At 36.4% G+C, this 25,357-nt stretch overlaps 3 protein-coding genes and 1 pseudogene across 6 annotated transcripts; 3 read left to right on the forward strand and 1 right to left on the reverse strand.

Annotated features, from left to right (window-relative positions):
• The first annotated feature begins 212 nt into the window (after positions 1–212).
• On the forward strand, positions 213–9,328 carry LOC137723044 (probable 2-oxoglutarate-dependent dioxygenase AOP1; annotated as a pseudogene).
• Positions 9,329–13,505: 4,177 nt separating this feature from the next.
• Positions 13,506–16,779, forward strand: LOC137737893 (adenylyl-sulfate kinase 3-like). 4 transcript variants are annotated; one of them, XM_068477473.1, is made up of 7 exons: positions 13,506–13,706; positions 14,178–14,314; positions 15,150–15,299; positions 15,384–15,502; positions 15,594–15,732; positions 15,864–15,910; positions 16,327–16,779. In XM_068477473.1, exons 1-7 carry the CDS (start codon positions 13,615–13,617, stop codon positions 16,423–16,425), a joined length of 783 nt encoding a protein of 260 aa, XP_068333574.1. In that variant the 5' UTR covers positions 13,506–13,614; the 3' UTR covers positions 16,426–16,779. The 4 variants fall into 4 exon arrangements, with proteins under 4 accessions (XP_068333574.1, XP_068333582.1, XP_068333591.1 ...); XM_068477481.1 differs by having other exon boundaries at positions 13,513–13,706; positions 15,648–15,732; XM_068477490.1 differs by having other exon boundaries at positions 13,571–13,706; positions 14,174–14,314.
• Positions 16,780–17,100: 321 nt separating this feature from the next.
• LOC137737921 (uncharacterized) lies at positions 17,101–18,823 on the reverse strand. The gene is made up of 4 exons (XM_068477510.1): positions 18,605–18,823; positions 18,252–18,411; positions 17,656–17,723; positions 17,101–17,560 (listed from the first exon to the last, which is right to left on the reverse strand). Exons 1-4 carry the CDS (start codon positions 18,812–18,814, stop codon positions 17,339–17,341), a joined length of 660 nt encoding a protein of 219 aa, XP_068333611.1. The 5' UTR covers positions 18,815–18,823; the 3' UTR covers positions 17,101–17,338.
• Positions 18,824–19,671: 848 nt separating this feature from the next.
• On the forward strand, positions 19,672–24,300 carry LOC137741988 (peptidyl-prolyl cis-trans isomerase CYP65-like). The gene is made up of 11 exons (XM_068481711.1): positions 19,672–20,067; positions 20,188–20,250; positions 20,385–20,488; positions 21,391–21,482; positions 21,593–21,682; positions 21,783–21,858; positions 21,943–22,313; positions 22,474–22,730; positions 22,833–23,121; positions 23,631–23,741; positions 23,838–24,300. Exons 1-11 carry the CDS (start codon positions 19,940–19,942, stop codon positions 24,042–24,044), a joined length of 1,788 nt encoding a protein of 595 aa, XP_068337812.1. The 5' UTR covers positions 19,672–19,939; the 3' UTR covers positions 24,045–24,300.
• Positions 24,301–25,357: the final 1,057 nt, after the last annotated feature.

A 25,357-nucleotide genomic window follows, 5' to 3' on the forward strand; every position in this document is an offset into this window, starting at 1 on the left:
TGCAAGGGCAACTCAACACCGGTGGAGATGCTCTAAACTACTCACCAAACACCAATCAATACAAAAGAGAAGTCAAACAAGAAATTAAAAAGGAAAGGAAAGGAAAACCTCTTTTATGTCCACACATCTCCCAGTTCATCCTTATTTCTTAGAGCCCTCAAAACGTTTTAGCTATTGAGAAGAAAATGTTGAGTTGCTTGAGTACCCCTACAATGACCAAACTTCCAGTGGTAGATTTCTCCAAAGCGGACTGCTGGAAGCCAAAGACAAGTTCTTGGCTCACGGTCCGCAAAGATGTTTGTCTGACACTCAAAGAGCACGGTTGTTTCGTAACAACGATGCCCGAAAAAGTTTCTTTGGAGCTTCACAACACCATCTTTGATACATTGAAGGACTTGTTTGATTTCCCTGTCGAAGTTAAGGCTAAAAACCGATACGAAGGAAATGTGTATTTTGGCCATTCCAGTTATACTCCCATCCAGGAATGCTTGGGAATTATGAATGCTCCAAACACAGAAGCAATCCAGAAATTCACGCATCTATTTAGGCCTAATGGAAACGAGAAGTTTAGGTATATATCTATATAATTTTATCTGCCTTTAACTAATTCTCGTAATCTTAATCATATGCTTATCGTCACACACACATACGTTCACTTTCAAACTAATAATATTTTGTTATTTGTTTGCCAGTGAGAGTGCATATTCGTATGCAAAAGTGTTTATGAACTGGATCATGTGGTGACAAAAATGGTATTTGAAAATTATGGTGTGCAGAAGTACCATGACGATCATATTCAGTCGACTTTTCCAATTTTCCAATTTGCACAATACAAAGAACCCAAGAAAGTTGGAAGCGATGTGGGTCTAGAAAGTCACACAGACAAGAATTTTAACACCATTCTATATCAAAATCATGTCTGCGGTCTGGAGATAAACATAAAGGACGACGAGTGGATAATGTTTGATCCACCTTTGCCTTCATGGTTCCTGTTCGTAGCTGGTGATTTGTTTAAGGTACACCACAACTTTTGAATTGACACACGAACACTATTAGTCTTTCTTCACATGAGTATATATATTTAATACAGAATACCACTCCATATGCATGTGAAACAAAAGAAACTTTGCATGCTTTGATTATCTTTGGTTGGCTTAGGTCTGGAGTAATGGCAGAATAAAATCTTGCAGACATCGAGTTAGCATGAGGGGAAATGATGAGGTGAGATACCCGTTTGGATTATTCTCTTTAAAATTAGGAGTAACACACACACTAGAGGAGTTTGTGTATGAAGACCATCCTACACGTTACAGGCCAGTTGATCAGTTAGAGTATATTGATAGGATTTTTACCACATGTAAAATTAGGGTTAAAATCACTTAAAATACTTGCAAGAATACAAGGTAATTGTAGTATAATTGCTCATGCAAGGTCGTTGTCCCCAAAGATTGTTTGACTAATTCGTAATTAAATCAACTCTTTAACTATTAAAACAGATTTTTATCAAAGATTTGAGATTTTTTTGAGTTTGAAAATATTGAATTAACAATTAAAGAAACCTAGAAGTTAGAAAATAAAGCAGCAAACAAAAAACCGTTTTTTAATTAAAATCAATTTAGGGAAAGACTAGCGTTTAGCCGTCACCGTCACAATCCTATGCAATTCTATCAATTACTTATGAATTTCCACATCCATGCTTTGAAGGTTAGGTTTTTCTAATGCATATTTTCCTTGTGATATTCAAGCGAAAACGTATATCTAGCATGCAATCCGTCTTTGATGTTCAGATCAAATATAAACATGCAAGACTCACTAAGCTTCGTGAAAACCCTTTGAAAAACCATGCAACCCTTAAGAGCGTGATGTTCGCCCTAAGTGAACTTACAGTTACTAATCACAAGAAGCCCACCTCAATTTCAGGGTGATGTTCCAACAGAAATTGCATCAAATAACTTGTCTAAATACCCTAATGGTGATCATTCATTAAAATATATAGATAGTTTTAATCGCAGTGATTAATAATTCAAAGCAAGCATGCATCCATTCAGAAGCAAATTAATAAAATTACATATTTATGCTAAGGTTCATGGCCTAACCCTAGCAAAAGGAATTAGTTACGCATAGTCATAATTGAAATCATAGAAAATATTATTGAGAATAAAAGGAATGAAAACACCTTAAAATAAAAAATCTTCAATAACCCTAGCAATCACTCTCTGTCTCCAAAATTTCATAAAAGAAAACCTAGTCCCAAACTAGGGCTGACTAAAACCTTAAATATCTCCCTCAAACCCAGCCTCACAAACCCTAGGAACCAAGTCTCTTATTTCCACTAGGAAGCTAACTAATAATAAAATATATTAAAACTTAAAGTCCTAATTAAGTTAGGATAAACTGCACAGAAATTGTCCAGTCACGTTTTAGCCTCAAATCTCCTCCAAATCCGGCTCGAGATAGCTTGTTTTAAAGATCAGGACATTCTCAACACATCTCCAGAAGGCCACGAAACCATCCGAGGCCATCTTGGGCTCCAAAAATGCAAGTTAAGCCCAAAACGTCATTATTCCAGCACCGCGCATTGCTCCTTTATTTTATCACTAGAAAATAACCGTTTGGTAGAAAATTTTGATATTTTGACACGATCAAGCCAAGTGACTCACGAACGTCCTCCAACTAGAATTACTCCAAAATTCGTCCATTTGATTATGTTTTGCTCCATAGGAAGTCGAAAGTCCTATATTAGAAATATAATTCAAAGTATTAAATTTTTTTCAAAATATTAACCAAAATATACTAAGAATAGAGTTAAATATATAATATTAAAATCTGCTCATCATATATCAAGTCATTTAACGACAAGAAGGGAGGTTTATGGAACATCGAGGAATATTGTGGAGTTTGATTATTTTACTATTTTTCATATTCATTTCTTAAATTTCTGATGGATTTCTTTCTTTTGAGACTAACTACAGTAGTAACAATTATTTAGCACTATCGTCATATGATGACCAAATATGCTCTTTTAATATCATTAAGCATATCTAACAATCATATTGATGATAATACTAAGTACTTCGTAGTATTGTAGCCAAATCTCTCTTTTTTATTTCTTTGGAATAAACATGTAGTGTATGCTTTCTTTTCTTCCGCTTATGGTACTGTTTTATTATTTTGTTTGTGTCCTAAAAATATCAAAGGCCATCGGTGCCCAGATGTATACAATTATGTTAGTGGGGTGGTTGTTATGTCAAATCCTCAACGCCCTTTCGATAGTAGAATAAAGTACCAAGATAGTTTTATTCAAGGCAAAGTACTAAGATTAGTTCTACTATCTACGATTCAATGATGTTTTAGTGCAGCTTCAAAGAAAATATAAAAAATACCAATGGACAAAAATAGATATTTTTAATAGCAAAAATGGTTCCAACCGATGAGTCAAATGCGTACTTGGATTGAAGGAGGTGCTTCCAACCGTAAGAATGACAGGAAAAGAGGCTGATGACAAATTATTTTTAATTTGATTAATGGTAGAGCCCACAATAAATACAACCTACTTTGTTTTTTTAACTTGTTACTTTTCATGAGTGCATTTTTGCTTACCACCATTTAGTGTGGTGTATACTCACAACTATATTTATCACTGTTAGATAACTTTGAATTTTGAGATTTGTTCCTATCCACTACACGAATCTCAAAATTCAAACTCATCTAACTGTAATAAATAAGATGGTGAGGATACATCATACTAAATGACGCTAAGCAAAAATCCACCGTCCTTTGTAAATAACTCTTAAATATTACAAAAGAAAATAATATAAAATGAACATTCTAACACAGCGGATAGAGTAAGAAGTTTTGCATAATGTCAAATTGTCACATAAGAGCATCTCTAAAGGAGATATCAAAATGTTCAAATAAACAATAATGGTAAAAAAAGACAGTAGCAATGTTTTCCAACTGAGAAGCCAAATTTGATGTGGCATGACATAAAATGTCATCTCTTCCTCTTTCTGTTAAATTTGACAGTAGCATCAAAAAATTTTAACTAATTTTAAATACATTTTATTGATTTTTTTAATTAGTTTAAGACCTTGCCTTTTAATTTCTTTTCATTACCAATGCAATGTTTAAAAGAAAAACCAACGAAAAGTTAAATAAAAATTAGTTTTAATGAAAAGTGACAAATAAATGTGTAATGAATAGTACCAGAGAAAGGTACAAATATGGTTTTTCGTTAAAAGTGAACAGTACCAGAAGTGTTTCGTTAAAACTCCCATGTTTAAAGAGCATCTCTAAAGGAGATGTCAAAATGTCCAAATAAACAATAACGGTAAAAAAGACAGTAGTCCAACCGAGAAGCTAAATTTGGTGTGGCATGACATGGAATGTCATCTCTTCCTCTTGATGCCAAATTTGACAATAGCATAAAAAAAAAAAAAAAACTAATTATTAAATACATTTTATTGATTTTTCTTTTAGTTTAAGACCTTGCCTTTTAATTTCTTTTCATTACCAATGCAATGTTTAAAAGAAAAACTAACGAAAAGTCCAATTTTTTTTTTTAATTTTAATGAAAATGACAAATAAAGGTATAGTGAATAGTACCAGGGAAAGGTAAAAATGTGGTTTTTCGTTAAAAGTGAATAGTACCAAAAGTGTTTCGTTAAAACTCTCATGTTTAAAGAGTATCTCCAAAGGAGATGTCAAAATGTCCAAATAAACAACAATGGTAAAAAAGATAGTAGCAATGTTTTTCAACTGAGAAACCAAATTTGATGTGGCATGACATTGAATGTCATCTCTTCCTCTTGCTACCAAATTTGACAGTAGCATAAAAAAAATTTAACTAATTATTAAATACATTTTATTGATTTTTTATTAGTTTAAGACCTTGACTTTTAATTTCTTTTCATTACCAATGCAATGTTTAAAAGGAAAATTAACGAAAAATCCAATTTTTTTTTTTAAATTTTAATGAAAAGTGGCAAATAAAGGTGTAGTAAATAGTACCAGGAAAAGGTAAAAATGTAGTTTTTCATTAAAAGTGAACAGTACATGGAGTGTTTCATTAAAACTTCCATGTTTAAATACTTTTATACCTTTTAATTCATTTTCTTTCATTACCAATGCAAAGAAAAGAAATATGAGTTTTTAATTTTATGTTTACCATCTGATCTCCGTTGCATTTCCATTTTCATTTGTTCAAAAAAACAAATTTTGACATATCGGATAGATAACAAAACTTTAAAAATGTCAAAGTGCCACATTAGACCATTTTCAAGGGAGATGTCAAATTTTGAACATCAAATTCAAATAAGATGCAAAATAGAAGTTATGTATTTTCTATCTGAGTGAGAGTCGTAACTTTGATACGACCTAGGCGACACTAGGCGTGGACTTTTAGAACACTGAATACATATGTATTTATAGAGTTTTTGGGTGAATTTTGATTTAAATAAGTTTTTAAATTGTTTTAGCCGTTGTATTTAATTTTGAAACTTTAAATTTGATCATATTCAATCTCAGTCGCTAGATTTAACTTATTTATAAATTAGGTTTTAAAAAATAGGATTTAAATATGGACCATTGGATCAACCAACAGTCCAATCATGTGAGTTGAAGGATGAAAAATAACCGTTGGGGGGAGAATTTGGGTGACCAACAAGGCTGTCAGTGGTGTTTTCCACTGCTACAACTCTATCGCGTGTGGGAGGTGGGGCGCATCAGTGCGCCGACGCGCATTTTTTTCTTGCACGTGCACGCATAGTGATGAACTAGGAAAATAGGTTTGGCTTGTGTTTTGGGCTAAACGTGCTCAAATTTTAGGTTTGATCCTAAAACTTGTTTTTAGCCCAATGATTCTTTGGAGATGGTTTGTGTGGGTTTAAAACCTAAATTTTAGGTTGACTCGACCATTGAAGTTGGTATGAAAGTTTCACTATTTAGTTTATCTAAATTATATATTAATAAGATCATTGTCAACTAAAACTCTATAAAATTATTATTTTAACCATCTAATTAAAACTGAATAGAAATAAATGAATATAGGTAATTTAGTAATTACATGAACATAAATTTTATTGTTGTTTAGGTGAACCTCACAGCCATATAGATAGAGCAGCCATTTTCAAAAATAAAAAACTAAACGCCCCTTCATCTCCCTTCTCTCGCCACGTTCGTCTCTCATTCTCTCCCATTCTTTTTCCGTTGCCGATGTCATAGATTCGGGACGGGTGTGGTGGGGATGGGTTTAGAAGGACGGGGCGTGTAATAAAAACATTTTCGCACTTGCATGTGGGTTTCACCATTGTCGCAACAACTATGGGGCTTGCTTTTTACCTTTGGCTACTTCAATTTTATGATTCAATATCTTGTAGTTGTAGATGACTGGTTATGTTATCCAATTACTACCGACACCATTTTTGATGGGTGGAATTCGTGGAATTCTGGAATGGTGAGACTGTTACAATTTACAAGTAACATTTCCACTAACCAGGCGATTTGTGACCAAAATTTGTAGAAAGGCACTGAGTACACCGCTCACAATATTAACTTAAGGCATCCATCAATCTCTTCCCCATTTGACACCTCCACCAAATCTTGCGGGTGTATTTTTCTTATCACTCTCAAGTGATGGCGGTGCTCACCTCCTTATTTATCAACATTGAATGAGATCAAATTTCAAAATTTATGTAGGATGTTAAGTACTGTATATCCATGGTTGATGTTGGATGAATAGGAACAGAGGATAGGTTAAGGATAATCACAATCACAAGTGTCCATTAACAAACGAAAGTCACCAATTAGTGCCTTGGATGTCGATTACCACCACAACTCCCGAGCATACAAAAAGTGTCAATTGGTTCCACCACGCAATCACCATCCACTTATACTTTTTGTGCCACTTACGATAGCTACATGTTTGGTCCACGCATCATTCATGCCAAAATTGGATTATGAAAATTGAAAAATAAAGCAACAATGCGTCAAGTGAGTTGTCAAGTGACATGGCCTTGTTCGATTTGCCAAATTCGATAGCATGAGGCTAATTAACTTGGATTGGAATTTTGTTTGTTGTTCGGTGGAGTTTTGTGTATCACGGATCGGATGTGAATTTGGGATTCATATTCAAAGTAATTAAGATTTTTGAAGCACAACCTTAGCCAAATTTCCAAGCCAATCCAAGTCATGCCACCAAACATGCTATAGGTGTGCTAGGAGTTTGAGAAGAATTCCTCAAATTTTAGAGTTTTTCTATTTGAACACAAAAATTTTACATGTTTAGAATTTTAAAATTGCTCTCATCACGTGATATACATGTATATTTTTGGACGAAAATAATAATAAAATGGGGACAAAAAGTAAATTATAGAGTCGAGTTCCCATATAATTTTTTTTCTCCTTCCCATGGAAAAATGGAGTTCTGAAAAGGGCACCAAAATGAGGAAGACCATGGGTCTGATGTTTCCAATTAGTTCTTTCCTTCATGTCAGTTCTTTAGTTGCTCGATATGTGTCTTCTTAATTAATAGAGAGTAACCACTTAATAGTACGGTCTAATAATATTTCTCTTCATTTATGAGTAAGATGTGTTTAGTTTGATTTTTGCCAAATGCGAATTTGAACCATATTGTTGCTACTTGTTAGGTTTAGCCCATCCTTCCAGCCTTTAATGTAGAGAACATCGCTTGTTTAAAAAAAAAAAAAAAAAACAAAGAGTAAAGAGAGTTACAATAATTTTATATAGGAAATGAAAAACTGGAGTACATAACAGACACCTAAACCTCCCACTAACTCAACCACAACAATCCAACCTAGTAGCACGCTTTTTCTTTGTCTACTGTTTCTCCAACCTCATCACTGGAAAAAGACCAGGTATGGTTCCATTGGATTAGTCTGACTCGTGTGCGATTAAATTTGTTGACTCCGATTTATCCTGATAAGATTTGTCGATTCTAGTTCAATTCGATTAAATTCAATGGACTCATGTTCAATTTTGTTGAACAATAATTGTTAAATCGTTGGGGATTGGTGTGTATTCTTCCCGACAATGACCATGATAACTAGATAATGCGGGAGTTTGATGAGGAAGGAAGAGAGAGAGAATAAGAGGCGTGGTGGCGAGGAGAGGCAGGGTGGATATTGCGGCTGCCGACTGGGTTTGTAGAGAGTGGTTGGGTCTTTAGGCCATCTCCAACCGAGGGCTAGCCGAGGGCTCGTTTTAGCCCTCTGGCCCTCTAAGATTCTCCAAGATATTAATATTTTAATGAATAGTACATGGCCATATTTGCCTCCGTCTCCAACCGAGGTCCAGAGGGCCAAATGGCTCGTTTTAGCCTTACCATAAAAAACCGTCTTCAACCGAGGGCCAAAGGGTCATAGGGCCAAACATAATTTATTATTTAAAAACTACAACTTAAATTCAAATCCAACGGTTAAGTGACGTCAGCATGATGTTAGCTAGCCGTTGGTAGTTGACATCATGCTGACGTCAGCTAGCCGTTGGATTTGAATTTTTCTAAATAGGGTGGATATTGGGCTATAATTCACACAACTTTGAATTCAATCTCTTTCAATTCAATCTTTTTCAATTCAATCTTTTTCAATTCAAGTTTGCAATGAATTCCAACTTTGGATCTTCTTCGGATTCCAACTGGGGGTCTTCATCCAATTCCAAATTGGAAGAAAAATGGGCGCAAATGAGACGTGAAGATGAGGAGTCTAATGAAGAAGTTCAAGTAAAGCGAAACAAACAAAACATAGCAGCAGCCATGGCTGCGACCATGGTGTGTCAGCTAACTGAGGAACAACCTCAATAGGGTGGCTCTATTGTTGGTCGCTCTTACAAACCACGAAACAGAGTGATGTCACATGCCAATCTGATGAACAACTACTTCAACCTTAACTCGGTGTACATAGAAGAGGATTTCAGACGTCGTTTCCGGATGAGGCGTCATGTGTTCGAGCGTTTACTTCGTGATGTCTAGCAAGTCAATCCATACTTTCGACAGAAGTGGGACAGAGCAGGCCGCCCTGGTTTCTCACCTCATCAAAAGGTTACTGTTGCACTCCGAATGATGGCCTATGGCTCCCCAGCTGATTTGATGGATGAAACCCATGGTATGTCTGAGTCTACATGCCTTGATACTCTTCAACAATTCTGTGACACAATTGTTCAGGTTTACAAAGACGAGTACCTTCGCAAGTCAAATCAAGAAGATCTGAATCGGCTCATTCGCAAAGCTAAAGATCGTGGGTTTTCGAGCATGATAGGGTCATTAGACTGCATGCATTGGGATTGGAAGAATTGTCCCACCAGATGGCAATGAGGCTTTAGTGGAAGGTCGAGATAGCCAACTATTGTGTTAGAGGCGGTTGCCTCATATGACACATGGATTTGACATGCTTTCTTTGGAGTCCCTGGATCCCAAAATGACATTACAGTTCTTGGGCGTTCACCCCTCTTCAATAACTTGACGGAAGGTAAAGCACCTCAACTTCACTACTACATCAATAACTGTCAATACAATATGGGGTATTACTTGGCAGATGACATCTACCCAAAGTGGGCGACACTTGTCCAAGCAATTCCAAACCCTAGGAATGACGCAGAAAAGTTGTTTACCTTACACCAAGAGGCATACCGGAAAGATGTTGAGAGAGCTTTCGGTATTCTATAAGTACGGTGGAAGATTATTAGCGAACTGGCAAGAGGGTGGAGTCGAGAAAATTTGGACTCCATCATGATGTCTTGCATTATATTACACAATATGATAGTGGAGGATGAGCGAGATAGGTATATTGATGAAGAGTCCGATGAGGACCAAGAAGATCCAAATAGGTCAAAAAGGGCTCGTGCAAAAATATATGATGGGCCTAATTTGCTTTTCAATCCAAGAACCGGTAGTATCTCTATAAATGAGTACATGAGGCGCTATAGAATGATACGTTCTCGTGCCACAAACAAGTACCTACAACATGATCTTGTTGCACATCTTTGGGCCAAAAAAAGCATGGAGTAGGCGTTTAAGTTTTATGTTGTTAAATGTTTTTCAAAATGTTGTTTAAGTTTCATGTTGTTAAATGTTTTTTTTATGTTGTATAATTTGTATGTTGGTTAATGTTATTTAATATTATTTCATATTGTTTAATGTTGTTTCATGTTACTTAATTTAATTTGATGTTGTATAATGGCTTAGGAAGTTATAGGAAAAAAATATAATTTAAAAAAAATATGAAACAAATTTTGTGAAATAGAAGTTATAGGATAAAAATAGAATTTAAAATAAAATAAAGCAATTTTGTGAAATAGAAGTTATAGGAAAAAATGGAATTTAAAAAAAAAATGAAACAAATTTTGTAAAATAAAAGTTATAGGAAAAAAATAGAATTTTAAAAAAATATTAAAAATAGAAATTATAGGAAAAATTTTGTAAATAAAAAAAAATAATAAAACTATAAAAAAAAAAAATTTCAAATGCAACGGCTAGTTGACGTCAGCTAGCCGTTGCATTTGAATTTTTTTTCTTAAGCATTCTTGTCGATTATTTATATTAAATAATATAAACGTATTCCTGTCGGTTATAACCGACAGGAAAACTGAATTTTCTGGCCACCCCCGGGCAGGTAGCTAGCCCTCCAGCCCTCTAGCCCTCTTCGATTTCGTGGGGCCCTCTCAGATTCCACAGCCCTCTGGCCTAGCCCTCGGTTGGAGACGATTTTCGAGATATTTTCGACCATCTGGCCCTCTGGACCCTTCGGTTGGAGATGACCTTAGTTCGTGTTCTTCGATGCCTTATGGTCAGTCCTATTTTTAAAAAACCTTTTACATCTAATATAGACCTTAACACTGCTAATTATCAATCAACTACAAAACACATGGACACATGTCAAACAACTTGACAATTACCGTTATAAGTATTAAATACCGTTGAAAATTAAAAAAGAAATTTGTCATAATTTTCTTTTTTTTTCTTCTAACTATTAAATACTGTTATAAGTACATTTAACATGTATTTTTATATTAATGGCAATATTATTTATGAATATATACGATGTCTCCCAATTATTTGACGGTCAATCTATTACAAGAATCGTGCATGGTTGTAGGTTAATTAATATTCTTGTATACATATATATATATATATATATATATATATATGTAAGTACACATCAGTATGCTAATAAGCTAATATGATAAATATTTGGATTTTTATTTAGAAACATATGTTCATCGATCCAAGCCATTTAATCGATTTCTAATTTTGGGGTCAAATATTTATTGAAAACTCGAGGCCAATTAAATATATATATATATATATATATATATATATATATATAGGTATGCATCATATGATAGTAACATGTTTCTCAATGCTCAAGGTAATCATTATCTTGAATTGGTCAAGGCTCCAAAAGACTCCAAAACAAAACTGTCAAACACTCTAATGCTTTAGCACATTCAATCATATATATTAAACATTAACCCGTTCTATCAATTATATTTTTCTCTCAAGTGAGGCATATATATATATATATATATATATATAGATTGCTTAAGGGGAGGGATCCCTATTTTTTCAAAAAAAATGAAGACACGCTCCACACCGTTAGATTGGTTTTAATGAAATTGTGTGGTTGGGATTAAAACACAGGCCACACGATCTCAACCACACAATTTCATTAAAGTTAAATCCAACGGTGAGGTGCGTGTCCCATTTTTTTTGAAAAATGAGGATCCCTCCCCTTAACCAATTTGTGTGTGTGTGTGTGTGTGTGGCCCTTTATAACCAAATATATCTCGAGATACTAAACCTAGTTAGAAATTTTTTTTTTTTTTAAAGTTTTACGTATGTTAAAATAAACAGTTAAATGGGTACCTATTTATAACCACCGGTAATACCCATAACTGTCCATTTAAATTTCACAGGTAAACGGTTATACCCATAACCGCTTATTTATCTAAACGTGTTTGGGCCCAAAATAATATTATTCGGCCGAGCGTAGGTTTATGTTCGGCCCAAAGTTTTTTAAATGTACTATGGGCTGTCTGGTGGTCCTAAGCCGCTCAGTTGGGGCGGTCGAGTCTTATTGTAAGAATGAGTGATTTGGATAAGAGCTGATGGGTCGAAGTCGTAGTGCGATAAGGGGTCCTAATGCAATGAGGATTCTTGGCCGGAAATGAATACGACCTAAAAATGAGGTGAGTTCAAAGTCCTAATAGAAGTAGGATTGGTCGAGATAAGGTTGGATCAGAATAAGAAGTCCTAATCCGAATACGGTTTTAACTCGATTGTAAGGAGGGTTTGTTGCTATAAATAGAGAGCATAGTGCATCATTCAAGCTCCCTCCAATTCAACACATAACTGCCCTACGCAAACCTCTCAAACATCTTGAGATTTTTTATTTTCTTTTTCCGCCAACACATCTTCAGTCTGGATAAACAGCACTGTGAAGGCAATTGGTGAACACCTTCAGTTTGGATAAACAGCATTGCGTCGAGGCCGACTGGTTACTTATCGAAGTCTCGATCGAGAAGGGTTTTTGAATCTTTATCAGCGGAGGTCATCTTATTAGCCTTCTCAGCGAAATAATGTGTTACAAGTTACTACATTCGACACATTTGAACGCCGAGTGATCTTATGATTGGATACTCACAAGTGAGTTTCAGAGTTTGGCATTCTGACGCCCAAACCACATTTACCATCAAGACATACATCTTTTTTTGAGTACCTGTGTCCGTATAATTTGGAGCCGGTTCGACGTGCTTATACTCTTACGAATATAATTACCTTGACCGAACCCGACGCCGACGATTTGTGAACTTCGCAGAACTAACAACTTTGTCTTCAGACTCGAGAACCCAAAGGCCGAGACGTGTTCCTTCCTCTGTCGCAGTTGCAAGATTAAGAAGTCAGTAGCGCGCTCAATGCAACGTCAACAAATTTTACTCCTCGGCCGATCTCGGCAGACAAGTTGGCACGCCTCGCATCAACCGAAGGACATAGTTAGCTCATTAGGTACTCGGCCTGTGCGCCATGTAGGCTTTGTAGTTTTTAGGGTTAACAAAATGGTTATCCATAACTGTAACCGTCAAATTTAAATGAACGGATAACCGTGGTTAGCCATAACCAATGAATATTTGCCCATCACTAGGTGGGAGACATGAAATGAGGGGCAGGAGACCCATAGATTTTTCAATGTGACCATAACATGGACACATATGTTATATATTATTATATAAATGAATAAACATTTAAAAAGGGAAATGGATACTCTCCAGATCCCTTCCTCCTAATCCACCAAATTCAGGAATCTAACGGCTAAAATTATTATAATTTTAAAATGAACTCCTGTTTATACTCGTTGAATCAAATTTCAATAATTTGGATCCCCAAATTTGATTGATGGATTAGGAGTAAGAAATCCGGAAAGTATCATTTCCTTAAAAAACAAATTTCACTTTTATAATGACATAGGACCTATCGCTGTCCGGCGCGCCTCCGCCGTTTGCATTAGTTAGTAAAATGATTGGTTCTGGACTCAATTCATTTTTGCTTCCTTCTCTGCCCATCTATTTTGCTACGTTGTCAGCCCCTCTCTGGATCTTCCTCTCATGTATACAACATTCGTTCTGTTACTTCTCATCGGTGCCACCAGCCGCCATTTTGGAGCTCAATTTGAAGCATTTCAAGTGATTCCTAGGAGGTTGATGATTCAGTAACCATATGAACCTTGCTTCTTTCTTTCTTCTGCTCATTTATTTTTCGGTTGAGACGTAATTCAGTTAGCATTTTGTTGGATTCTTGCTGTTTTGGTTATGAATCGGCCTTGAATTTCGTACTTTTTTTTAGCCTCAAGGGCTGTTCATACCTGCTTTATATATTAATTATCTGATAACGGATCTGGTGAATGTTGGAGGGGTTTTTTTTTTCTTTTCTTTTTGCATAAAATTTTTCACTTGTGTTAAATATAACTGATTAATGATCTATGCTTTAAATTATGGAGGATGTTAGCAGAATTTAAAGGTTTTATTTGGCAATTTGGCATTAAAGTGAAGAAAAATTCTCAGTCCATGAGCATGAGTAGTGTTATTGTTATAGAATGTTGTAAGGTAATATATTGGTTTCTATAAATGGATTTGGGGTTCTAATTTAGACCAACCATCTAACTAGGTAGAAATTTGTACCGGATGTCAACCATGGAGAACCCGGAAAACATTGTCTGGCATAAGTGCTCGGTGGAGAAACTTGATAGGCAACAATTACTTAAGCAGAAAGGCTGTGTCATATGGATTACTGGTTTAAGTGGTTCAGGTTTGTTTCTATTCTCTTTTGCTATACGAAATGCTAATTGGCGTCGCAGAAGCAATCTTTGTTATCTGCACATGCCCACAATGTTTCAGCTCTTTTCTTATGTAGGTATTTTTATGCAAAATTTGTTTGTTGTTTTTATTTTTTTCACAGTTCTGAAGTTTGTAAGATTTGGCTGTTTTCTGTTGTGCATATTTTAATATGGGAATTTGTGGTTTGTAGTTAAACTTGCGTAGACGTAATCATGCTGATACGGCATAACCCTTCTGGCATTATGCATCTCAATAACCAGAAGGCAAGGTGATGATACCTAAATGAAAGGTGGTGCCATCATTTGACCTTACCTTTCCCTTTCAAAGAAATATGTCCAAGGAGGATAAAGAAAAAGAAATTGACTAGTATGAGTGCATTACTTATCTCGCTGTCTCTCATACACAAACACGCACAAACACGCGCGATGAAATGGAAAGAGATCTGTTATTAGCTAACAATCTCTGTTGTTTTCATTTAGTACCCATCTCTGCTGCTTCTTAGTTGTAATATTGCTTAGTATACCTTTGTTTTTTAACATTGGTAATATGCAGCACATAGGAGTACCATTTTAATTTTAGCTAATAGTTATAGCCACATCGGAGTGTTTACTATTAAGGAAGAACTAGGAGAGAAGAAATTTAACACATGAACTTTCTCCCCAGTTGGAAGAACTTTAAGATACAGACATTTTGAGATTGCTTGGTACAACTTTATTTACTGCTGTAATTCATTCTGTTCAATTTGTGACTGCTTAGTTTACGCAATCTCATAACCAACATTATCATATCTTGGTCTTTGAATTTAGGAAAAAGCACTGTGGCATGTGCTTTGAGTCAAGGCTTGCACATGAGAGGAAGGCTCACCTACATACTTGATGGTGACAACGTTCGTCATGGTCTAAATCGTGATCTTAGTTTCGAAGCAGAAGATCGTGCAGAAAACATACGAAGAATTGGTGCGTATTTTTGTAGTTAAATTATTGGCCCCTTCATTTTCTTATATCCTTTTACTGATTTAATTCTGAAAAAACAAAAAAAAGCCGAGGTAGCTAAGCTCTTTGCGGATGCTGGCATCATTTGTATTGCTAGCTTAATATCTCCCTACAGAAAGGACCGAGATGCCTGCCGTGCGCTGTTTCCTGAAGGAGATTTTATTGAGGTATGTGGTGTCTTTAACACGAGGAATGAATTCAATCCAAAAATATAACTGATTGAATTTGGTTTGCTATTACCACCAAATGAAACAACAGACAAGAGGCTCTATCTTGCCAGTGATGACAGCTGACAAGACTCACAATTCTCAGGTGTACATGGATGTGCCGCTGCATGTGTGTGAGAATAGGGACCCAAAGGGACTCTACAAGCTTGCACGAGCTGGAAAAATCAAAGGTATTTTCTAGGAGTTTGTATTTAAAGCCAATCCAGTGCCAAATTATCATTTGGCATTATTTATTCCACCACCCCAGCGAAATCAGTCTTACCAATAGTAAGCGGTGAATAATTTCTTTAGCATTCTGCAGGCTTTACAGGGGTTGATGATCCATATGAGCCGCCATTAAAGTGTGAGGTACATAAAATCATGCTTCTGTGCAGGGTAGCATTCCTTTGCATTTTTCTGAATGAAGTAATTACTCATCAGACAAAAGAATAAAATGGATTAAAAAGAAAGATTATGCTAGTGTGATTGACTTTGGTGGTGTCGAGATATGCGTATGCAGTTCTAAAGATATGCGTATGCAGTTCCAAAGATCTGCTGTGCAGTCTGAAACGAAATTATATCATGCAAGGAATGTGACTGGCACCATCTCACTGAACTTTTATTAGAATTTATACTGGACCATGAAACAATGAAATCAAGCTTGTAATTTTCCCTATGTCATTCATGTCCTGTATTTCCTTGTTTTAAGTTTACTGTTTTCTTATTATTCTTTCATCCTTCGGATGTTAATCTCTAACACTGGAGTCCAACTTATTGATTTGCAGATAGTATTGCAGCAGAAGGGTACCGATTCTGTCACCCCAGGCGAGATGGCTGAAACCATGATATCATATTTGGAGGAGAAAGGGTATCTGCAGGCGTGATAGAAGAAAAGGTCTTTCGAGTTTGTTGGTTGGTACCAGTTGCGGCCTTTCCTGCAACATAACATCCTACAAAGAACATAGTTTTACCAGTGAAGAAGTAAAACGAGAAGTTATTTTCTCGTTCCCTGCAGTTAGGAAATTGTTCGTTTCCTGCATAATCCAGTTCCTTCCATGGGGTAAATTAATCAATCGATTAATCGATTTATTTTGTTTGAAAGCTGCCTTGCGCAATGTGGCTTTCGAACAGTCAACTAGTAATAAAGTAGTGGAAGGGAACTTAGGGGATGAATTTCATGTTTACAGTGTCATTGTGTAATGAAATTGGACGTCTGTAAAATATATGTTTCAGCTGAATATGTAGTTGGTTTGAAGATTTGTTAGACAACTATTGCCGGTGTGATCTTTCCACTTCCAAAGAAAGAACGCCGAACTGGTACCCGAGAAGAGGAAGAGAGTCAGAGAACATTGAACTCGAGGGATACAACTAGAGACTAGGGGGGATAGAGAAGGGAGGTGCAATGGCTACCAAGGAGTCTCCCCAATCAAATCGGCTGCCTACGATCCAATCTCGGCGATTAACATCCATCCAGAGACAGAAAATGCTTCCTTCTCAAGCTCAATCGACAGACTGATCTGCCCGCTCAACTGCCCTGCACTATTAACTTGATGCATGATCTCGGCTATGTGGTTAAATTAATGAAACATAACAATTTACTGGTAAGTAAAACTGATTGCGGTAAGTAAGACAAACAGATAAAAGGGGTAAAAAGGAAATCCCGCTATGAGCTCAAACTCGTCAAATCGATCTAAAGAATTATCAGGTAACAAACGTCATGTCTATTTGCCGGTGCTACATTTGTTTGTCTAGGACGTGTATGTGACAAATCAAAGTGAGTGCAACGATTAAGGCATTTCAACGATTGGATTTCAACTTCATTTCTTTGGCAATACAAGGTAGCCATTTCTCGCCCCTAATTTTCTTCAGTTGTGCAACTCTTTCCTCTTCTCTCTTTGCTGCTGCTTTCGCTGCTGCATCTTTCGCTTCTCGCCTAGACAATGATGTCTGGCAATTATCTCTTGCGGCAGCCAATATATCTTTCCCATCAACAGCAACAGATTCGAGTTGTCGTTTAAACTGCCAACAAGACAATACAATAAACGGATAAGTAGCTATTGTGTAAACAATATATCTCCTAATGCAATTGAGAATCCAGGATAAAAAATCAAGACCTTCTTCGATTTCTCATTAATTACTTTTCCAGGTAGAATTCTTGGTCTCTTTCTCAGCGGCTGTGGATCTGGCAGCATGCACATAACTTTCAGTTCAAGCTCACAGTTTAGCAATAGGCATGAAATACATCAGTGGGTTGGCACCAGAGAACGGCCAACTCGCCAATGCAAAAATTATGAAGGGCATGTCAAAATTCACTAGTCATCTCATGGTGGAAGAACTCGACAGAAAATTAGTAGTAACTACCACTACGCCAATTGCATTGAAGTCACAGCCTACATGTGCCTGAACCCTAAACCATAAGGCCTCATTTGGTGTCTACGATTGTCTTAGATTGGATAACTCGCTAGAATCAATGAACGTTGAATGAAAAATGGATGCCCCACTTGCATATTTTGTCCAAGCAAAGGTAGAAGATCGCGAGGGATTAGTTTCCCTTCGTGACTAATCCATCTTCTACCCTCAACTGCGAGTTGGTATCCAATTCTTCATCAGCACCGAATCTCAGAAGTTATCCAATTCAAACCAATCTTACACACCAAACCGGGCCTAAATCCGTTGTTTACAAACAAAAAGTTTGATGGGAATCACTCACCTACATGATCGAACACAATCCCAGGGGGAGCATTTTTGAACAAGCGAATACAACCTTCCTCTTCAGTATCCCCCATAGGCTCATCATCTGGTAAGTGAATCAGGGGATCGCTAACAATCTCCAAATTCTTTCCTATTATTTCATCCAAAATCTTTTGTGCCTGCCAACAAAGCTTCTTACCTTCAGTTTCTATACAATTAAATACTCATCTTTTATCCCACAAAATGCTTATTTCACAATCAAATTAGTAAATAAAAATAAAAATAAACCATTAAAATTACACCATTTTTAAAGGATACAGATTGAAAAAAGTGAAAATAAAATATGGGGATTGATTGATTGAGCTGGGTGACCTTGATTTGGTAGTGCTTGGGAAGCTGCTGCTGCTGGGTTTTACTCTGCTTGTTATCTCCACCGCCGCCGCCATTATTTTCGGTAGCAGAAACGCCGTTGACGAGGGAAGACATAAAAGAGGACGCCCCCGCAGCGGCTGAGCTGATGGCTGCTTTCCACTCCAAGTCTCCATCTTCCTCGCTACTGCTGCTGCTGTTGCACTCCCCCATTTCTCTGTTGAAACCAGTTTCGGGTTTTAGAGTACAGTCGAGTCTCGACCTTATAAGCTTTAGGCCCATTTTTTGTTACTGGACTGAACCCATTTGTGGGCTTAGACTACCATAGGGTCATTTTGTATTTGTATGGATGAATTGATTATTATATTTTTTTTTTAACAAATTATATTATATACTCCAAAGAGGAGGAGAGTGGGCTAATTAACCTCACAACTTAAAAGAGTTATTGTCCTTCTAGCGTACCGTACTAATTTCATGTTAATCGATATTTATACCGAACAGAAGATATTTAGTTTGATATTGTATTCAAAATTACTATTACCATACTATACCGAAAATATATATAGAGCCTTTAAACAAAAGGATTTCCATTCTGAGAAAAAATTAAAGATTAGTTGTGGGGTTCACACCACATCAAATTTTGATGATTAACTCATCTATTTTTCAAGTAGTACCTTATAGATCATTTTTATAAAATATTAGCCAACTCGAAAATTTGAGGCATCTAATTGAGTTCAAATAATTAGCAAACAATATGTTTAAATCAAAATTGAAATTTCATCTTGACAATTAAATGGTCACATGGTTTCAGATTAATACATCGATATTTTTACACTAACGAGAATGAAAATTCGGCTAAACCACACTATGTGGAACCTAATTTCGTATCAAATTCATCATCCATGAGATTCAAACCTAAGATCTCTAATTTACAAGTGAAAATGAATACTACCAAATCGTAGTACCGAGGGACGAAAATTGAAGGTTGAGGGGGGCAAAAATGGGAGTATGCCTCAAAGTTTAGTGGGCAAAAATCCTAAAATTCAACCCTATCCTTGAGACCAAAACGACATAGTCTTACGCATTACACGAGATTTGGAACAAAAAAATATACAGCACGAGACATCCGGCGCCGAAATGATTTTCTTCTCCGTCTGAAAACGGGCGTAGACTGCGTTCCACCGCCTCAGTTGCAGGAATCAAAACGAAACCCTAGCTTACTGCAGATTCCGATCGATTGCAATTATCCAGAGAAAACCCAATTGCAATTGGGGAAGAAGAGCAGCCAAACCCTAAGTAAACAATCAGTAAAGTCAGTGTCCGTACAGGTAACAAACAATGGGAAAGAAGCAGCACAGCAAAGATCGAATGTTCATCACCAAAACGGAGTGGGCCACCGAATGGGGCGGCGCCAAAGCCCAGCCCACCTCCACTCCTTTCAAACGCCTCCCCTTCTATTGTTGCGCGTACCGTCCTCTCTCTCTCTCTCTCTCTATATATATATATATAATTGCACATTCTTTGTTTTTGGCTAATTTCAAGTTTTGGTTGTTAAATTTGGTGCCTTTCTTCAATTTTTGTTGCAGGCTTACGTTTACGCCATTTGAAGACCCAGTGTGTACCGCAGACGGCAGCGTTTTTGATATACTGTGAGTTTTTCGTATTATGCTATTCTGAGGCACATTTAATTTCGTGGGTTTTACATTAGCTTCACTGTTTTTTTGTTGTGTGGAGATTTTGTGTGACATGAATTTTGTTTTTGGATTTTGGAAAATGGGTGCAGGAATATAATTCCGTATATCAGAAAGTATGGTAAGCATCCTGTTACCGGAGTCCCGCTGAAGCAGGAGAATCTCATACCGCTAACGTTCCACAAGAATTCTGATGGTTTGTGCTTGTTAGCCTTGCTTTTGCATACATTTTGACAAATCATGCATTCAATGGATAGAGTAGATAGTGGTTCATATTCTATAGAAGAACATGTAGGATAGTACCTCCTTGAGTTAGTTGAAGTTGGAATATAAGCAAAACTGGAATTATGGCACTGGATTAATGTTTATTTTTTCCAGTCTTGTGCTGACAGAAATGCTTTTAGAATTTTTAAAGTGGAATATTCAGGACAGGAAAGACTGTTAGAGTGCATGACTTAAATGAGATCTCAAACCTGAGTTGGAATATGTGTATACACGCATATGTACGTATCTGCATGAATTTAGTGGTTTATCGATATTAACCATAGAAAATGCCAAAATGAGAAATTGTTTCCATGACCATGAGATGTGGTGGTAATTGCTTTCCCAGTTTTAGAACCAATATAACCATGTAAGTTTTGCATAAGGGAACACAACAAGAAGTCGTAAACCATAAAGTTATCGCATGTCCAGTTAGAACTTTGAGGTTGAAAGTGTTACTGGTATCCCTTTGGACAAACCAATTTCCTCTGTTTTGGTGAATCAAATGAACATTTGGAGGCCTACTTTGTTGTTTACAGAAACCTTATTGAAACTAGTTTTTAAGCACAATTTTATTTTTTTTGGGGCAACCCATCAGACGGAATGGTATGATGGATATTTTTGACTACTAGTTGGTTTTGTTGTCAACCCTTTTGGGTGATATGATCGGCACAATTTTTCATAGTTTCTTCCTCTGTATAGTCATGGGAGTATGTCAGCCAGACGGTTTTTGTTTGCTTCACCATTTTTATACCTCTGATTTGGCAGTTCATAATCTGTTGTTTAGGTATCTTCTCTTAGATGATTGAATTTTTTTTTTTTTCACTTGTTGTGTAGGAGAGTTTCAGTGCCCTGTTTTGAACAAAGTTTTCACTGAATTTACACACATAGTTGCCGTGAAGACAACAGGAAATGTTTTCTCCTATGAGGTTTGTTTTCTTGCTATGATATAGTGTCAGTAGTATAAGTTTTCTTCAGACAGTATAATACATATAACTGAAGTATACATTTTTATCTCACTTTTGCTTTCGCTTTTTAGGCAGTTAAAGAACTAAACATCAAGACCAAGAATTGGAAGGAGCTCCTCACAGATGAACCATTTTCCAAGGAAGACCTGATAACCATTCAGGTACTTGAGAATTTTGAGATAAAATTTTTTGTATCGATACATTGTAAGTTCCTGTTTCTTATTTGAATATCACATTGGTTTTTATGGATGCCCTTTGCAGAATCCCAATGCACTTGACAGCAAGGTTCTAGTGGAGTTTGATCATGTTAAAAATAGTCTGAAAATTGATGATGAAGGTGAGCTAGTGGGTCAACTATAGTGTTATGTTTCTGTTAATAAATTTTATTTATTTTCTTCTTTTTATTTCATCTCTTTTTCAGATTTTAAGAGAATGAGTGCAGACCCCACCTTTAACATTAATGTAAATGGAGATATCAAGCAGATGCTCAAGGAGCTTGGAACTGAAAAAGGAAGGCTAGCTGCACTGCATGGAGGAGGTGGCAGCAAGGCACAAAATGAACGGGCTGCTGCACTTGAAGCCATTTTAGCTGCAAGATCGCGTATTAAAGAGGATCCGAAATCAAATTCGAATGGGGAGGTGAAAGCTCAGGCATATAGTATTGTGGATGCTGCTTCTGCTTCTGTGCATGGAAGAAGTGCTGCTGCCGCCAGAGCCACATCAAGTGACAAAACTGCTGCTCGAATTGCTATGCACAAGGCTGGTGAGAGGGCACCAGTGAATGCAAAGATGGTTAGTGAATTTTATTTATAATCTCTCCTACCCAATAGTAAATGCTAGGAGCTACAGTATGATTATTAAACTTAATTGTGTTTAATGTTTAAAAGAGTAGCACTCTTCCAGCAACAATTATTTTTCCTTGCTGTCTGTTTAACACAAGTATTAATTTCAGGTAAAGAGCAGATTCACCACGGGTGCTGCTTCCAGATCTTTCACTTCTACCGCCTTTACTCCTGTTACTGAAAATGAATTTGAATATGTCAAAGTTGAGAAGAATCCAAAAAAGAAAGGATATGTACAACTACACACAACACATGGTGATTTGAACATTGAGCTACACTGTGATATTGCCCCCAGAGCTTGCGAGAACTTCATCACTCTTTGTGAACGTGGCTATTATAACGGAGTAGGCTTTCATAGAAGCATTAGGTATGGTGATATGCTCTAGTTTAAATTCCTTGTTCAAGTTAAATTCTTGTTGTGAATGAAAATAGAAATGGTTAAGGATTTACGATTCACTTTTTTGTGTAGGAATTTTATGATTCAAGGTGGTGATCCTACTGGTACTGGGACAGGAGGGGAATCTATATGGGGAAAGCCTTTTAATGATGAAGTGAACTCCAAGTTACTTCACTCTGGAAGGGGTGTTGTTAGTATGGCTAACAGTGGGCCACACACTAATGGCTCCCAATTTTTCATCCTTTACAAATCTGCAAACCATTTGAACTACAAGCATACGGTTTTTGGTGGAGTTGTCGGTGGCTTGACCACATTGGCAATAATGGAAAAGGTTCCTGTTGATGATAATGACCAACCTTTGGTAAGTTTATTGTTTTTTCTTTTATCAAAACTAAAGTCCTGCATTCATGTTTTATAATTTTTTACCTTTTCAAAGAAGTTTTCATGTCTGTTGATTGTAAGCATTTTATCAGGTGTGCATCATCCTAATAAGAATCATCCATCTACATTATGTGTTTACTGTTTTAAATTGTCACTCGTTCTAGATCGTGCTGGCTAGAGTTTATTGAAAGCCCTAACGTAATATTATTGGTTCTCTTTACCATTTTATAGCTACTATAGTCCAAACCTAGTTCCTGCTAGTTGCAGCAGGAGTTTATGTATATCTACGTACATGCACATGTTAATGCACACCGCTGTATGAATATCTATAGCATTTCATCGTATCAGTAGTAGTAGCTGAAATTGTTCCATGAGTTTCAATGTTCGACACTGCTACATATAACCTACTGAATCTTATGATTTTTTAAACAAGGTCAAGCTCCTGTGTACCCAGGCCTCACTTTCTTTTTTCTGCCATGTCTTGTGCAGGAGGAAATTAAGATAAAAAGTGTCACAATTTTTGTTAATCCTTACACAGAGCCTGATGAAGAAGAAGAAGACAAGGCCAAAGCTGAAGAGAAAGCTCAGGATGAAGATAATGTTTGTTACTAGACCCTTAAATTTGTGCTGGTGCTTTTTTCAACTTTATTCCGTTTGTTACGATAGTAAAGCAACTCATTTTGTGTTAACTTTCAGGACAAGGTTGGGTCATGGTTTAGCAATCCTGGTACGGGAGTGGAATCTGGCCCTGGTGGTGGTGGTGGTGTTGGGAAATATTTGAAAGCAAGGAGTGCTCTGCCTGAACCGGCTGCTGTTGACGCTGGTCTGACAGAGCTTCCTTCAACAAAGAAAAGAAAATCAAGAGTTTCCGCGTCCAATTTTAATGATTTTTCTTCATGGTAGTTGGTGAATATCCCAAATGTTGTATTGTACCGTATGTAGATATTGTTTTGGAAGAGTGAGTAGGCAGAGCATTGTAACCTATTTTTTTGAAGGTATAGAAATAGCAGATCGAACTTCCGAGGGATAAACATTGCTTATGATTCTATTTGAAATTAACAATTGCATATGATTGACATGAACCTCCGACTGAGACATGCATGGATGGAGTGTGAACCATTATAGCTTTTCAATGGAAATAATAATTGAGGTGGGTTTATATTGGTTTGAGGGTGAACCATTATAGCTTTTCAATAATATTTGTTATAATGGTATGGTGGATAGCTTTCAAATGGAAGGTGGTGACCATTTCCATAAACCAATTGGAATCCACGGCTGGAGGCTATTATTGTTGTGATAAATATTCACAAAGTTGTCACTATTGAAGTAAATGCATCTTCTAAGTCGAGATTCATTACTTGCCTCTTCAAAATAAGTCATATATTTTGAGAAATGGCTCTTCAATATCTGTAAATAGGGTAATCCGGCATTCACGTATTCATACATATAGTGCACTAGATATTAGAGAGTGTCTGATTGAGTCCATATGAGAGTTTTCAATACAATCGTGGTTCACTGGAGCCTTTTCATTTGGAATGTTGCTGTTATAAGGACATGGTCGTTATATCCTGATAGACAAATCCCAATCAACCATGAACGCCGTAGTGGAGCGTAAAATTATCTTAAGGATCCTATATCTAACATTTGCCTCAGACTGATTTTTCACATTTTTCTAATCCATTTCCATGTGCATTTAGCATTAGTTATAATTGTTCGTATGCATTAATCTTATGTTTAGCTACATGATGATTTATTCATTTCTCATATGACTAAAATTATAGCAATTAGACTATTTTTATAACAATTCGATGACTACAAAATAAAGAGAGATGCTAAAAGGAGTGTGAAAATCATCCCACAAGCTAATTTAGGACACTCTAGTCTAGCTTAAACTAATATTATCGTGTGCTCAAGCACATGCTCACTGCATGCTTTATCTAGTGATGACGGGCGTACGTAGAACATATCTCTGAATCATTACATGGTGTTTCAAAACAATCTCTCTTTTTCACAACATATCTCAGAAATTTGATGACAAAGTTGCAGAGAATGAATTTAAGAAGTTGAACTCTTTCAGTATCGTTCAACGGTTTCTGCAATTTCATATCGTATTTCTGACATCTACTTGATTTGCAAATTGTAGTTTCCTCTAATTGATTTGCAAATTAAGATACTACTATATATATCTTCTTTGGAAGCAGTAATATTTAATCATG

The sequence above is a fragment of the Pyrus communis genome, chromosome 1 (genome assembly GCF_963583255.1).
Source record: "Pyrus communis chromosome 1, drPyrComm1.1, whole genome shotgun sequence".
In the NCBI taxonomy this organism is placed as follows: Eukaryota; Viridiplantae; Streptophyta; class Magnoliopsida; order Rosales; family Rosaceae; genus Pyrus; species Pyrus communis.